This window comes from Betta splendens, chromosome 8 (genome assembly GCF_900634795.4).
Source record: "Betta splendens chromosome 8, fBetSpl5.4, whole genome shotgun sequence".
Lineage (NCBI taxonomy): Eukaryota > Metazoa > Chordata > Actinopteri > Anabantiformes > Osphronemidae > Betta > Betta splendens.
In genome coordinates this window covers 10490186-10505641 of record NC_040888.2, presented here as the reverse complement: position 1 = coordinate 10505641, position 15456 = coordinate 10490186, and the positions used below count along the sequence as shown (strand labels likewise).

The following is a 15456-nucleotide window of genomic DNA, read 5'->3' as shown; positions in this document are numbered from 1 at the left end:
GTGGGTGGAACGCTCTCGTGCGCCCCCTAGCGTCCACAGGACGGGCCCCTGGGTGTCACTCGCCAGGCTTTTCCCAATGTGTTTTTAACGTGTGGGCGCGAGAGCGCGCTTCACGTTACCGCCTGGTACGCGCGCGCTCGCGACTGACCAGGGAGAAAAGTTCGAGTAACACTCCCGGAGGTGCTGTTCCCTGTGCGCGTTCACGACGCCCCAGGTTTGGAGATGTCGGTCCCGTCTCCGCGCTCCCGGTGACCGAGGGAAAAGTTTTTTGTCTAGGAGCGCGACTAAAAGGAAAAATGTTTAGGTAAGTGGCTGGAAATGTATAATTGATCTGCTTCGGTGAAACATAGTATGTTATTATTAAAACTTTTAAAAGGTTTATTGTCTTTAGTGCGCACAGAACGGTCGATGTGTTGAAATACGGATGGAAGGTTTCTGTTGCGTCTTTGTTACTTCAAATTCACATAAATAGTTTAACAACGGGTTGAATTTATGTAACTCAAACCTGTTTGCGTTCAGATCGCTTACTAGCAGGTACCAGAGTATAGAAAGTATATTAGGAGTGTTTGACCTATTACATTGCAAAAACAAAGTTGAGTCTAACGCGTAGAAGCGCTGGTTCCTCGGTTCCATTGTGGTGCAGGATTAGTGGTGCAGTGATGCACGCAGTGTAAGAAGCTGGAGCCGGAGCTGCTTTCTTTTGTTGCCTAAGTGCAGTCATTAAGGGAAAGCAGCCACTTTGCACCTCCGTGTATTTCAAACTGTTTGTCCTGACTTGGCCATAAAATCATCAAATTGATCCACTAGTGTTTGTTTTGCTGAACAGAAGTTTTAAGTTGGCTCTAAACAGAAGTAACTAGGGGAACACAGTTTAAAAGCTCGTGTTGCTTTTAATTGTTGTCGATGATTAAAAACAAGGAGTGATGAAAACAACCCTGGGGATTTTTATTTTCCCTTCGAGTAAATCGGTCACTCTTTTCACCTTTCCATGTGTTCCCTGGGTTTATAAGCCTTAAAAACCCAGTGGTCTGTGAAAGGAAAGGATTCAGAAAAGCCTTCATTCTGTGGAGAGTACGATACAGCGCATGTAATGAATTAATCTGATTAAGACATTACAGCATTCCACAGCTGAACCTCTCCTAATGCCGGGTCACAGCGTTGTAACAGTAACAGTTTTTAACTCATGTCTATAACAAGGGGAAAAAACACAATATAGTTGATATGAATCAGTCCAGGGGCAGCTTCTCTCCACACCCACACACAGGGAACAGGTGGGGCAGCACAGGTTAATGAGTGACTGGACCGACACAGGGACGGTCCACTGTCGCCTACAGGTGGAAACGGGTCTTCACGGTCCTGCAGCAAACCTGTGTTCAGTCAATGCCGTTGTCATGACGCCGTAGCTAATGCAAACAGAACCACGTCCACTCCAGCTTTCTACACTTAGATAAAGATCCGTGAAGTGTGTGAAGCGGGCAGCGCCGCTCTGCCGTACTTAAAAACACACCAAACTCCACTGACTGGATTCCACTTGGCTGGAGTCCAGAGGAGCGCTGCGCTTCCACAAAACATGCAAATGGTGGAAATTTCATGCAGACATATTCAAGTGTGATGATGATGCCGCACTTCTGTGCACCGAACCCACCAATTATTCTCTCCTCAGCAGATGAGCCTCCGTCCATAATCGAGCTCGAACAATCAGCCCGATCCTGATTGGACTCTTTTCCTCTTAACGAACGGGAGCCGGGTCGCCATGGAGACGGTTGTGATCGTGGCCATCGGGGTGCTGGCCACCATCTTCTTGGCCTCCTTCGTTGCCCTGGTGGTGGTGTGCAGACACCGCTACTGTCGCCCCCACGACCTGCTGCACCACTTTGACTCCAAGTCAGTAGATCGGGACAGTTTAATAGATTGACCTCTTAAAAGCCACATAAAGTTAAATGTTAGTGACTTTGACTCCATCTTTTGGTTTTAGTAAAATATAATTCATTGACCGGTGCCTCTGGTGGGTTCTGTCTCTCTTCCCTGACTCGTACGGTTCCCGCAGACCCACAGTGGACCTGATCGGCGCCATGGAGACGCAGAGTGAGCCGTCGGAGCTGGAGTTGGACGACGTGGTGATCACGAACCCTCACATTGAAGCCATCCTTGAGAACGAAGACTGGATAGAAGACGCCTCGTACGTGGTGACGCTGACCTAAGAGTCAAGTCTTACATTTCGATGTTAACAGGGATGTGCACTCTCTCTACATCCCACCGAACGCTGTCATGTCTCCCTCAAACAGGGGTTTGGTGTCTCACTGCATCTCCATCCTGAAGGTAATGGGGGTCCTCACTTGTTCCGTGGGAGTAGTTTTAGTCTATTTTGTAGTAATTGTGTAATTGTCCCACTCCCTCACTCAAATATAAGCCTGTAAAGCACAATGCTTGAGAGTAAGATGCCTCAAGTAAAGGAGTTATTGATTTCATTGACTGGACTGATCAAAACAAAATGACTCCATCATTCAGATCTGCCACACTTTGACCGAGAAGTTGGTCGCCATGACGATGGGCTCGGGGGCAAAGGTCAAAGCGCCAGCCAGCCTGAGCGACATCATCACGGTGGCCAAGCGCATCAGCCCGAGGTGACGCCCGCAAAACAGCGGCACGCGCACCAACACCCCGCTCCCCACTCAGCCTCACCCCCTCCCTCACTTCTCCCTCCCCCAGGGTGGACGACGTGGTCCGGTCCATGTACCCGCCGCTGGACCCGATTCTGCTGGACGCCAGGTAACCGCAGCTCCCGATCCCAATGAAAAGCTCCTTTTAGCGTCCAGAGAACCCACCCGTGGGCGTCTTCCTCCTCAGGGCCACGGCGCTGCTGCTGTCCGTCAGCCACCTGGTGCTGGTCACGCGCAACGCCTGCCACATGTCCGGCAGCATGGACTGGATCGAGCAGTCGCTCCACGCTGCCGAGGACCACATGGTGGTGCTGCGCGAGGCGGCGCTGGCCTCCGAGCCGGAGCGAGGGATTCCAGGAGCCGCCGCGACCAGAGAGCAGGCCATCTAGAGCAAACAGCAGCAAAACCAGCCTTTCCTAAATCCTCCTCTCAGTCTATACTTAACTCGGACAGGAGTGAAAAAGGCAGCGTCCCAAACTCATCATCCAACCATTACCGTTACTAACAATGCTGTCTGTGCTGATGGATACAGGGACATGACTCGTCTCAAACACAGGCGTTGTATGAATGTGTTTAAAGAGCGGCCTGTCGGTGAAAAGCCTTTGGAATGTTCTTTACACAATCACCCAGCGGTGGTCTGAAATCCAGCCTGACCAGCACAGTCACACACAGGCTTAGGGAGCCACACTAATCCACACAGTGAGCGAGGCCAACGAGGCTCCAACGGAGGCCGGGTTCGGTAGGACTACAGTGTCAACATGGTTTCAAGGCTGTGCTAAAAAAATGTGGACTGAAGCGGAAACATTTAGAAAGTTATTACGGTTTATTTTTATTTTTTTTTCCTTGTTCACAATCTGTTTGTTTTGATTTTTTTTGTTCCAGGAAGCACACTCGTGTTTTCTCATTTGTAATCTCACCGTTTGTTATTGATGTCCATTTACTCCTGCACAGCTATTTCATCTTTCATTGATTTGTGCAGATTTGTTAAGGTTTCATAGGAAAAATGTTTTTGTTTTTTTTGCTCGGGACAATAGCTACAGAGAAATCCACATCTGATAGAAAGCCCACTCACACTCGTACTAATGTGACATAAATAAAAGTGAATCTGTCCTTCTTATTCCGTTGTGTAGAGTTCTTTGTGCAACATTGTGGTGGTGACGTCCTGCTGGATGGTGGCGTCACATCATCCAGGCTCCACATGTTCCCACCGTCTAGTAAAGCAGGCCTTTGCTTTTCTTCAGATCAATTTGCTTCCAGCTTGGGAGCGAGGCATATTCATCTCTCTTCATTTCCAGAATAGTCTGAAACATAATGACTTAGTTATTTATAGTGGAGACAATGTAGAAATCAATTCAAAAACAGTTTAGACTAAACTTCCCGTCAGGATTTAACATCAGTATTCGCTAAATCGGGTCAACACTGCCGCCTGCTGGTGGAAGAACGCCACTGCACCTCCAGTCGGTACCTGGAAGTCCTGGTCAGACAGGTAGACCTCCAGGTGCTGTGGGTCCACTCCCTCAGGCAAAGGGTTCTGCAGCAGCTCCTCCAGAGGGTACTGGGTCTTCATCAGCTGGGCCAGGGCGTCCTGCACCATAGTCAGCTTAACCCGCCCTGTGCAACCCTGCCACACAAAAACCCATCTAAAAAGAGACTGATGGACTGATGACATTCCTATCAAACATTACCGCTTGTACCTGTGAGCGAGGTCCGAGGCTCGTGTCCCAGTGTGGGAAGACGTTCGTGAAGGTGAGAGGTTCTGACCCCTCGAGGACCAGATAGGCCTGCGGCGGCCTCCTCGGGTTCATTTCTGGGAAGCAGGGACCGGTTTTTACACCACGGCTCCGGGCTCAAGCTTCAGCTTGGCTTCACCATTGTCCTCCTACCTTTGCAGTACTGCAGCGCCGTCTGCATGGCGCACCGGCGCTCATTGTGCCACCGGGTCCAGGCTGACGCCGAACTCTCTGTCTGCTCAGGCTGACCCCTCTGCCACAGGTAAACCTCCAGGCGGTTGTCGAGCAGGAACAAAGCTGGAGGAAATTCTCATATCTCAGAGACAGGATTTTTTTGATTATCGCTGAACAAAGCAGCTGTTCCGCATCCGCTCCCACCTGGCTGCGGCTCAGAGTACAGGCTCTCCTGGACGAAGGGCATCGCCATCACAAGCCCCGGCAGCCGATGCGGGCTCTGAAGCTCCCTGGCCCGGAGGCTCCCGGAGCGGGCGCTCAGATGGAAGAGGCGCGGCGTGAAGTTGTACTTCCCAGGATCTGACGACAGAAACAGCGGCTGCCGTTATTCGTTCTCGAGGGAACGTCCGCTGATGTGAACCCGGGCGGTTCTACCGTGCAGCATGCAGTCGTAGGCCTTCCGGTCCATCGGGCCCAGCGCGGCCCAGAAGCCTGCGGGCTCTGAACCTTCCTCCACCGCCTCCACCTCCACCGGCTGGTCGGCGCCGAGACCCAGCTCTGGTGGACGCCTGGCGACAACAACAACAACAACAACAAACGCTAACGAGCCCCGGACAGAGCCACCATTCAAACGCACACATGGTTTTATGTGGCTCACATCTGAGTGAGACGCTCCACCGTCCTCCTGCCGACCTCTCGGACGCTGCTGTGGGCTTTGCAACCAGTCCAGAGGTACAGGACCCCCTGCTGGCTGTTGAGCAGGACAACACAGCCCCTGGAGCGTAGACCCGCGCAGCAGCAATCCACCTCCAGCAGAGACCCCTCCTCCGGCAGCTCCCCCCGCACGCAGAACAAGCGCCAGCCTTCAATAAAGGAGCATTATTTTCCATATGAAGTTTTAAAAATAAATAAATAAAGAGAAAACCTTTGAATTTACTGCACCTTCGTGAGCGGACGCCTCCTCTCGTTTGCCCTTGTGAACAACCAGGCCTCCGTGGAAAAGCTGCAGGAAGCAGGGCGGTTCGCTGCCCTGAGACACGGCCACCTTCACCAGAACAGACACGCGAGAGAAGCACGGGCCCCGACAGAGAAGCACCGGAAACGACAGTTCGCGCGTGCCGATTCGACCCGTACCTGCGACTCCGGGGGCGTCTTCGTGCCGATGGACAGAAACGCGGCCGTGTCGCGTCCGCTGACGCTGGAGTGACGGCCGCGCCACAGGAAGAAGGTGGTGCTCTGCTTTGGGCCGGACCCGTCTGGACCGGACCCGTCTGGACCGTCCACGTCATCTGCAGCACAGAACCGAGTCAGTGGAAGGTCTTCTCCTCACCGCTCTAAGGCGGGTTCGCGGTGAAGGCCACTGACCGGCGGCGCCGGCGCTGTGAGTCCAGCGGATGACGTAGGAGTCGCCCTGATGCAGCTGCCCGGCGCTCTGCACCGGAACCTCGCTGTCGCCGAACTCCTGGACGTGCCACGTGTCCACAGCGAGCGTCCGCAGCTCCGCCCGGCCCCCGTCCTCCAGCGCCACCACGCCGCTGCCGCCCCGCCGCACGCCGAGCCCGTCCAGAACCGAGCCGACCTCCTCCGCAGTCTGGCCCGGCGCCAGAGACGCGCTGTCACAGGACGCCAGGAGGTCGGGCGCCGGCGGCTCAGGCTGCGAGGAGAGGAGCCGGGTTACGCTTTCCCCCGAATGAAACGGGTTGAACCGGTCCGAACCAACCTGCGCCTCGTCGTCCACCGCGGCAGCGTCCTCGCTCCCCCCGCCGCCGCGCGGCCAGTCTAGAAACTTCTCCGTGAACAGGCTGGTCTCGCTGTGCTGCGATAGGACCCCGAACAAGGCCCAGGCGGGACGACCCTCCCCTCGCCTGCGGCGGGAGAGAAACCAGACCGAGCGTCAGGCGTGAAACGGTGACTTTAAAATGTGTTCAAGTGCGGTCGCCCACGGAGATGGAAAACTGAAATCCACATAGTGTGAAGTGGACTCACGGCTGTACGCCGGGGTTGCGCTGCGTGGGATCCAGTGGGTTGACTCCACAGTTGCTGTAGTCGTAGGCGCCGGCCCACACCTGCTGAGTCAGCTGCAGAGCCACCGATCTCCTGCCGGGGGGGACGTCGAGCCCGAGCCACAGGTACAGCTCGCTGCCGAAGTCAAACACCAGCGCCTGGACATGTGTGGACGCACGGGGAGACGATGAAAAACCACCGCAGAGTCAGGACGGAGCAGTTCCGTGAGAGGAGGAGAGACGGCGGACCTCAGTGGGGCTCAGCAGCGAGGTGGTGGGGACGGAGGCCCAGGCCCGTTCATAGGGCACCAGCCGCGTCTCCACCAGCCGGTACACGCAGTTGGACTCCACCACGCCGCGCTCGTAGACCTCGTCCTCCTCCGGCGCGCCGGCACCTGCGGGAGAACGTGGGCCGACAACAGGGTCACGAGCATCCAGCAACCAGAGCGGAAGCTGCAGGTCCGTCTACAGACCCAGGATCAGACATCTGCAGCTAAAGTCCAACCTCTGTACGGCGTCCTCCCTCCCAGGAGAGACCAGAAGTCTGCGGCCACGCTGCCGTCAGAGTTCAGCCCCTCCTCCAGGCGGACGACCCGCGAGGCCCGGCAGCCGAGGTCCCCGTGACGCTGGATGAACGACGCCAGCGCCGACGCCTTGGAGACAAACAACAGCTTCCAGTTAAGCGTCAAAACAGGAACGTAGCAAAAGGCGAGCAGGAAATTTGAAGCAGATTTCTAAAAAAAAAAATCTTTGCAATGATCAGTCCAGCGTTTAAGGATTTCATTCCGTAATGTAGACGTGGGACCTGGTTCCCTTTGATTTCATACATCGTGCGATTGCTGACGGCGGTACCTTGGCTCTCTCCTGCTCGCTGGCAAACTCGCCGCTCCACACAACGCAATGCTCCGGGGAAACCAGCAGGAAGCAGTCGCCGCTGTTCAGCGACCTCGCCGACGGCTCCACCACACGCGCCTGAACATGCTGCCTACCTGTCACACAAGCAGTGGTTGGTACAGACGCGGCAGCGGGGGCTCGCCGAGGCCCCGCGACCTCTGACCTTTGACGTGGATGAGCATCAGGCTGCTGAAGGGCGGACGGGCCGCACGCGCAGCGTCAAAGGAGGAGTCCGTCGATCTGGGAGGCGAAGCTTCTGGAGAAGAGTTCTTGGACTCTGGGGAGAGAACGGACGCGGGACGAGAGGGCTGAGCAACAACCGAGACAACGTAGGAAGAGAAGGAGCAGAAACAGGACTCCACTCACTCTTCTCTGCTTGAATCCTCTCCTCAGTTGTGCCGACTCTCTCGCCCATGTAGTCCTGCCTGATGTCCTCTCTGGCTGCGAGAGCCCGCAGAGGGTTCCTGGAGCCCTGAGTGCGGCGAGATGGACGCACGGACCTCCTGTGCTCCGCTACGGCCGAAGTTAGCCTGTGAAACACACACACACACACACACACACACTTTGACTCCAGCATCAGTAAAGGCTGCTACTCCTCCCACGGGAGGTGAAACCGGGCTCACATGGGCATGTTGGTCTGGCAGAGCACGTCCAGGTCCTGCTCGCTCTCAGCAGCGCCGTCTCCGGCGGGGGGGCGGGGGCGGGAGGAGGGGGGCGACCGGTCCCCGGAGGAGCCTCCGTCCGCCGCGACCGGCTCCGTCGCCTCGCGCGGCGGCGAGGGCGGAGCGCACTGTGCCGCTGCTGAGGACAGAGGCGCAAGCTCAGGAACGCACGCGTAGCATCCATCGAGCTGCTTTCGTACGATCAGATCGATTCACATTTTACCCTCAGCTTCAAAGTCCTCGTCTTTGTCCGCGTGAGGCTCCTGATCCTCAGCCTGTGGAGAGAAACGCACCAGCTCCAGCATGTCCCTGCACACCTCCAACCATGAAAACAGGCCTGATGGAACTAAAATGCCAGCTTACCCCACCGGCCTTTTGTCTCCACTGAGGCTGCGGCTGGTTCTTGGTGGGAGACGACACTTCCTGAGCCTCAAAGGACAGATTTGTCTGAGGATGAAGCAAAACAACATGAATACAAGAGGAACAACAGGGAACAGATTCATTCTGGATGCAGGACAAGACTCGCAAGTAGTTAAGGCTGTAAAGCATCACTTCCTGCTGCAGCGCCGACTCGTTAGCATGACAGAAACACTACAAACCCACTGGTTAAAAAAAAAAAAAAAAAAACACGTTAAAATATCGCATTCACCTGAATCTGTGTCATGACAAATCGATTTTCACTGCACGCAAAACACCGCAAAGCAAAACGCGAGGCACCGGCTCACACTGTTACCTGATTGAAACACATGATATACTGGGGCGTGCTGCTAGAATAGACAGAGGCAAAGACGGGCTCCTGGGAGAGAGGAGGGATGAGGAGACACAGCTGGTTGTATGTCTGCGTTTTCATAATGGAGACCGATGGAGCAGGACTTACCCAGCGCTGAGGAGCCGCAAGAGTTTCTGTCTCTTCCTGCAGAGAGGGAGGAATAAAAAAAAAAATAAGAGGTTCGATCGCAAAGAAGTAAGAAGACATTAAAGTCAATGCAACCATGAGGTCAGCAGGAGGTCAACATGCAGAATAATCCGTCTGTTTACATTCCACATGGCATTATGAGAATTGAAATCCCCTCGGTGTATAAACACAGCCTAGATCTATATATTACCCTGGGCTCCGTTCATTTAGCACATACCAGGCCCAGAGTGCTGATGCTGAGAGATGCTATATCTGGTTACAGAGGAATGACAAACAGGCCCGTGGAACCGATTCTAGGTGTGGACTCAAAGATGGTTAGTAGGAGCGAACCCGACAACCCCCGAACGCAGCGCTGGATCCATGTGGGGTTTTCAAATTTGTCAATAACTGCCGAGTTTTGTGATGTTGTAGAAGCCAGTATTTCAGAAAACTTGTTTTTCCATTTAATATTTTTATAGCAGCAGCAACAGCAGAACGTGATCAGACAGATTTGACAGGATACAGGTTCTGGAGGGTTCGTGCTGGTTCTCATCCTTAAACCATATATTACGTTCTCACCGCGCTGTTGGTGCCGATGGTCGGGTCCTGTGGTTCTGTAGAACCGTCCGCCAGGCTGACACGGACTCCACCTGTGGCTGTGGTTTCACTCTCCTTCTCATCCTCTTGTCTTTTCATCAGTTCACACACAACAAAAAAAAAATCATTGTTAGTGTTTTGCCTGCAAACATGTGCATTTTATAATTCTGTTTATCACGTTACTCTACATCTGTTACTTACTGAATCCTTGAGCTGAGCTCCAGAGACGAGGCCGGCTGGTCCAGGGCAGCGTCCCGCTCCGGCTCGGTTCTGGTAGCGGAGGCGCCGGTCTCCGTGCCGTTTCGGGCTCTCTGCCTCCAGGGAGCCGCGGTGGAGGAGCCTCCCTCCGCACTGGAAGTCCTCCGTCTCCGCGGCGGCGCATGGACTTCCAGCGCCGCCTCCGCCGCCGCGGCCCCGCAGCCGCCGCCGTTCTGCTCGCGGTGGAGCGGCGCCTCCGTCCCGCTCCGCTCCGAGCGGCTCTTCTTCAGGATTCCTCTCAGGCCCGTCTCCGGGTCGCGGTGCTGACCCGGGCTGCTTTCTTCCGGCCCGGTGCCGCCGTCCGGTCTGGACTGGGAGAAACGCACCTCGCTGGGCTTTAGATTGACAGACGAGGCCTGCTGTCTGTCAGACAGGTGGGAGGACAAACACAAGGCGGGAAGCTGGACCGGGCCCTTCTGGAGCTGAGGCGATTAAAGGGTCAGTCTGTGATCCCTCTAAACAAAGACATTTCATCATGTGTGTAATCCACGCTCACCAGGCCGACCTCCTCCACGGTGATGGGCTGCGTGCGGTACCGGGCGCCCTTCTGCCGCCGCCGCTCCGGAGGCCCGTCGGCGCGGCCGTCGTCCCGCCTCCCCGGCAGAGACAGTTTGTTGAAGAGGGCCAGCTTCTCACTCATGCTGAGTTTGCAGTTCTGGTCCCCATCCTCTGCTGACTCAGCATGGACAGACGGAGGCTCCAGTGGAGCTCCCGGTGTGGAGGCACTGAAGGGGGGGAACACATCAACAAAATGACCTGAACTGGACTCATCACGCTGACTAGTCTTCATTAGTAGGACGGTATGAGGCTTAAAATTATTACATTATTTATGTTTTAGTCTTCTGAGATTCATTGAGAATCAGAATTGTCCAGCCCACCTGATGGTGACCATCTCCTCACAGGTGATCGGCTGGGTCAGGAAGCGGTGCTCGTTGCCGCGGCGACCCCGGCGGTCGCGACAGGCGCCGCTCCGGGCCTTGGGGGGGGCCGCGGACCTCTCCAGCTCCTGCAGAGGAGGCAGAGCAGACGGCGGCAGACGTCAGCGGGCTCCTCGGGCCCCACGGGTGGAGCCGCGCGGCCGCTCCACGCCGCCGGAGCGGGAGGGACCAATGAGGGGCCGGCGGAAGCTCCCGGCGCCGCCCCCCCGACCGCGGTGGGTCGGAAGGGAAGCAGGCGAAGTGGGTCAGAGAGCCGACCCAACCCCGGCTCGACAGGTCACGGTGTAACAGGAGCCCGGGCAGCTTCAGTTACCAGAGCAGCTAATTATAACACCGCTGCCAGGGCTGTTAATGGCGCTACAGCGTGTGGCACATTCTCACCTCCTGCTTTATGCCCCCTCCATCCAACAAACACCATTTGTTTTATTTGTGCCCGTCCCACTATAAATGTAGTCGCCCTCCTAATGAGTGCGGCCTGTGCAGACTGGGTCCAGCCGGACCGAGCCGGACCCAGCACCAGCACCTGTTTGGCCATTTATATTCCCTCAACATGATCGGGGCCCGAGTTCTGCGTGTTCAGCACCGCTCCACCGTGTAAGGCGAGAAGCTGAGGGGACTCTCGATGACAGACGGACATTTGTCTTTAGCTGGTAAATATATTTCTCAGGCGCTTCATAAAGTCACCATTCATCCCCGTGTTTTGTTAAAGCGAGCAGGTCGTCCAGTCTCACAGTCCGACGCAGGCTTACTTTGAACAGAGACATCTTGGCTGCGACGCTCATCTTGGCTCGTTCGTCTGTTTTCACGTCAGCTGGAGGAAGAAGGACGCAAATCATTACATCACAAAGAGCAAAAACAAACAAAAAAAAAAGCAGACAGGCGTTAGAAAGATCACACAGTCTTTGTCTCATCCCACAGGATGCTCCTCCTACATCCATTCCTCTGAGGCTGAACAGCTCCACCGTCGTCCACAGCAGCTGCCTTCCAGGAGATTAGACTCATCTGTTCCTGAGTCACATGAAGTGAAATATTCTGCATTCGACCGAACACAGAATTCCCCCGGCAGCAGCAACTCCCACTGGTGATGATGTCACTGTTGGAGATTTCACATCTCTCCCTCCCTGTCTCCTCATTAACCTCCGATGCCCAGAAACAACTCCCGTCTTTTAGTGCATTAACGAGTGAACCAGATGACTCTTGAAATGAGCATTTCTTTTATTAGTACATTGATTTAAACATAGTTTTACCTTCGGAGTGCTCCTCAGCAGGATCCAGCAGCCTGAAAAGAGATAGATGAGGCAAACCATGAACAGTAAGACCCGGTTCTATCATGCACGGTGCGTTTGTGGGTCAGCTCTCACCCGCTGCTCTCCTCCACCTCGTGCGCGGTGATGGGCTGCGTCCTGAAGCGCTCGCCGCTCTTGCGGGCGCCGGCCGGCCCGGCGGGGAGGTAGCGCTGCGTGCGCCGCCGGCCCTCGGGGCCCGGCCTCACAGCCAGGTCCAGGGAGGACGCGGTCCGACCGGCGTCGGGGCTCCTGGCGCAAGGCGTGAGGAGGAAAAGAGGGGAGAGGGCGTTGAGGTGAAGGACGCGGGAGCACGGTGTGTCTCGCACACATGCAGGTCGGACCCTACGCTTTGTCCGGCGCCGCTCCGGCGCCGCTCCGCTGCAGGAGGGAGCTCCTCAGGCGGCCCACCGACACCCGGGTGTGGAGCTGCCCGCTGTGCGCGCTGGCAGAGTCCTGGGAACCCTGCCTGCAGCGGGGCGAGGAGGAGAGTGGGAGCGTGGGGTGAGGAACGCGCTCAGAGACAAAGTGTGGACGTCGGACTCTTTGTTCTGCTGAGCGGAGCCAGACCACATGACGGGAAGCTAAGCTGGGACAGTAGATCTTAGCATAACTGGCTTTAAAACCCCCTGCTGGGCTTCAGATTTAGACGCACTTAGTGACAAACTCTGCAGGATCAATACATGGGAGTCACATTGTGAACTGCTTTTAATATTAACCCACTGTATTGAAAAAGGACCTCCATCCTGATGTCAGAGTGAAAAACAGAAGCAGGTGGGATCAGGGCTTTGTATGTGTTCATGCTACTTGGACCCACACACCTGCTCCTTCCACTCACATTCTACTCTTCTATAAACAGATCTTATCACAGGCTGCAGCACGCTGGTACACTCCTAACAATGAGACCCTGGCACGTCTCCATGGTTTCAGTCTACACCCTCCATGAAGTCACCGCTCACTCCAGACATGACTCACCTCCTCAGGTAGTCGGACTCTGCGTGAGCGTCTGCTTCTAATCCGTTGGTGACCCCTCGCGTCCTTCCGTTCACGCCCTGGTTCAGGCCTGGTTCTGAGCTCAGCGGGCCTCCGTGGGCTTGGATCGCCGGCTCGTGCGCCTCTCTCCCGTCCCTCTTCACCCATTTGGAAGGAAGCTCCTCCACGTTGCCATAGCGCTCGGCCAGTTCTCGCCTCCTCTCGGCCTTGTAGCGGGCGATCCGCTCCGATCTGGGCTCCGGGACCGGGTCGTCTGTGCTGTCCATGACCATTAAAAGGATTCCAAAACGCAAAGCAGGCCGTTTTCTACTTTATTTTTCAGCCGAGGAAAAAAAAAAAAGCAGCTCTGAAACTTTAATCCCAAAAAATCAGATTCCATCGGCCCTGAAGCCTTTGTGCTGTGATGATGATGAGCTCATTGAATCCAGTCCAATCAGAGGCTGCAAAACGATCTGGAGGGAGACGTTTCACCTACAACAGGAAAGAGCAAACAAAAAAAAGGCCTCATTCACAGCACTGCCCCTCAGCAGTCGCTGCCTTCATTATATATTAACTCAATTTTGTGTGCATCCTTCATTTATCCCTGGACTCCATGTAAGATGACCTGTACCAGGCTGCAGTGCCATGCAGGAATCTCCCCTTGCACTGAAACGCTACACCGGCTCAGCTGCTCGCTGGGTCCAGGCCTTCATGGCACTGAGTCTGCACACAGGCTGCTCCTTTCCACAACTATGGGCGGATCTGAAGCAGAAAAGGTCGCTATTTCCTCTCAGTTTGATCTGTCTGTTAAAAACACAGGCCAGATAATATCAGCTATGGCTTCAAATGTATTTTTAAGATATAGTGTTTAACTTCACAATGATGCATTTTAATTACAGTACATGTTTGTATGCAACATGTGCACAGATGAGCCAAAAAAGGTCCCTGGTGGCTGCACGGTTGCCTGGAAGCCAGTAAACAGCATTAATAAAGCCTGAGGCTGTGAAACACATATAAATAGTCCTCATGTGGCACAATGTGCATTTGGAGGTTGCCGCTCACCCCGAGTTACGCCGTCAAAGGCTTGAGAGCCTATTGGCAGCGTCGAATGTGTACAAACATCGGATGCGTTTGCAAACTCTCCGAAACCGCGGCCGTCAGCGTTCCTGATAGAGGAGGCACAATGGGACGGGAACAAAGAGACAGAGCTACGGACTTAGCGGCGCAGAGCAGTCCACGAGAGGACCGGGCCGCGGGGCCCATCGGGTGTGGGCTACTTGAAACCCACAGTGAACAGAGGGAATAAATAAACAGAAGACTAGAAAAAGAACGGGCCGGAGGTCTGATGCAGTAATCTGTTAAACGACCAAATGATCCAGATTTCCAGTCAGAGAGCTTTAATGGGCTGAGCCGCGAGGTGCTCTGATCTCCACGTAAGAACCCAGCTTAGACTTCTGTGCATCTCTGTCAGCGCCTCAGCTCACACATGCACGTGTTCCTAACAGAACAGAAACGGGGGGAGAACCCCAATTCAAGGACAAAGTCTCAGAGGCCTGTTCTTCACATCCTAAATGACACACGACTAAAGACAATGGGTTGTGGGTGGGTTTCCATATCTGTGCCTTATTCACGAGTAACACGGGGATGTATGAAAGTGACATGAACTGCAGTCACATTCTACATCACAGGCGTGTGCGTGGCTGGAGGGAAGCAGCTTTCCCCTCACGTCCTCGCCATAATCCAATGAGGTTGGCGGCGTTTTAACGTCGCCCAACTTAAACCACATGCATGCGGTTTAGAAAAACCTGCAAAGCCTTCAACAACAGCAAAGACTTGGAGACTGTACGAACTGTAGTTGGGGCTCGACTCGTTTTAAATCACGAGAAAGCACGTTGGTCAGGTTGAAGGTCCGTGGCTAGATTGTGCGTAAATACGTTGTGGCATTGGAAAACTCTAAATTGCGCATTCGCGTTTTTACGCAAAACCACGTTTAATGTTTTCTCGCGAAGGGACCGAACGCCAACACTGCGACCAAAGTGACGGACGCGCAGCCGCAGCTTCCAGAGTTACAGTACCGGGTCGCTTCTAAGCGTAAAACCAACATTGGCTCATATAAACGAATGGAGCGCTCCTGTGTCCTCGTTCTCCCGCACACAGTAAAGTCACACGCGTGTACTCACGCACTCTGCCCACTGCGGGAAGCTGCCGCTGCGCTTCCTCAGCCCGGCGCGTGCCTCCGCACCGGCCCTCGACTGTCGGACTCCAAAAGCAGCCCCGAGTCAGACTGGCAGCTGTGGAGCGCGTCCGCATTAAGAGGGGAGCGTATAAATAGATGGGCAAACTGCGGGAAGTAAACACCACAGTTACTCCAGAGTTTAAAGGTGAAGAGC

At 54.8% G+C, this 15456-nt stretch overlaps 2 protein-coding genes across 12 annotated transcripts; one reads left to right on the top strand and one right to left on the bottom strand.

The window, feature by feature from the left end:
• The first annotated feature begins 144 nt into the window (after positions 1-144).
• Positions 145-3777, top strand: tmem98 (transmembrane protein 98). 2 transcript variants are annotated; one of them, XM_029159626.3, is made up of 7 exons: positions 145-304; positions 1664-1884; positions 2048-2179; positions 2286-2319; positions 2509-2624; positions 2710-2769; positions 2848-3777. In XM_029159626.3, the coding sequence occupies exons 2-7, from the start codon at positions 1754-1756 to the stop codon at positions 3047-3049; spliced, it is 675 nt and encodes a 224-aa protein (XP_029015459.1). In that variant the 5' UTR covers positions 145-304; positions 1664-1753; the 3' UTR covers positions 3050-3777. The 2 variants fall into 2 exon arrangements, with proteins under 2 accessions (XP_029015459.1, XP_029015458.1); XM_029159625.3 differs by having other exon boundaries at positions 146-304; positions 1667-1884.
• Positions 3465-15405, bottom strand: svilc (supervillin c). 10 transcript variants are annotated; one of them, XM_029159623.3, is made up of 32 exons: positions 15247-15398; positions 13070-13558; positions 12444-12563; positions 12173-12346; positions 12059-12090; positions 11561-11622; positions 10752-10879; positions 10370-10598; positions 9817-10295; positions 9598-9706; positions 9001-9036; positions 8857-8919; positions 8487-8570; positions 8347-8398; positions 8085-8262; positions 7828-7991; positions 7625-7738; positions 7420-7556; positions 7073-7220; positions 6817-6962; positions 6551-6726; positions 6285-6429; positions 5930-6218; positions 5699-5853; positions 5507-5609; positions 5223-5427; positions 5000-5133; positions 4769-4924; positions 4544-4687; positions 4355-4467; positions 4113-4281; positions 3465-3961 (listed from the first exon to the last, which is right to left on the bottom strand). In XM_029159623.3, the coding sequence occupies exons 2-32, from the start codon at positions 13357-13359 to the stop codon at positions 3936-3938; spliced, it is 4560 nt and encodes a 1519-aa protein (XP_029015456.1). In that variant the 5' UTR covers positions 13360-13558; positions 15247-15398; the 3' UTR covers positions 3465-3935. The 10 variants fall into 10 exon arrangements, with proteins under 10 accessions (XP_029015456.1, XP_029015455.1, XP_055366879.1 ...); XM_029159622.3 differs by having other exon boundaries at positions 4126-4281; positions 15247-15397; XM_055510904.1 differs by adding an exon at positions 13698-13870 and having other exon boundaries at positions 4126-4281; positions 5930-6429; positions 15247-15366.
• Positions 15406-15456: the final 51 nt, after the last annotated feature.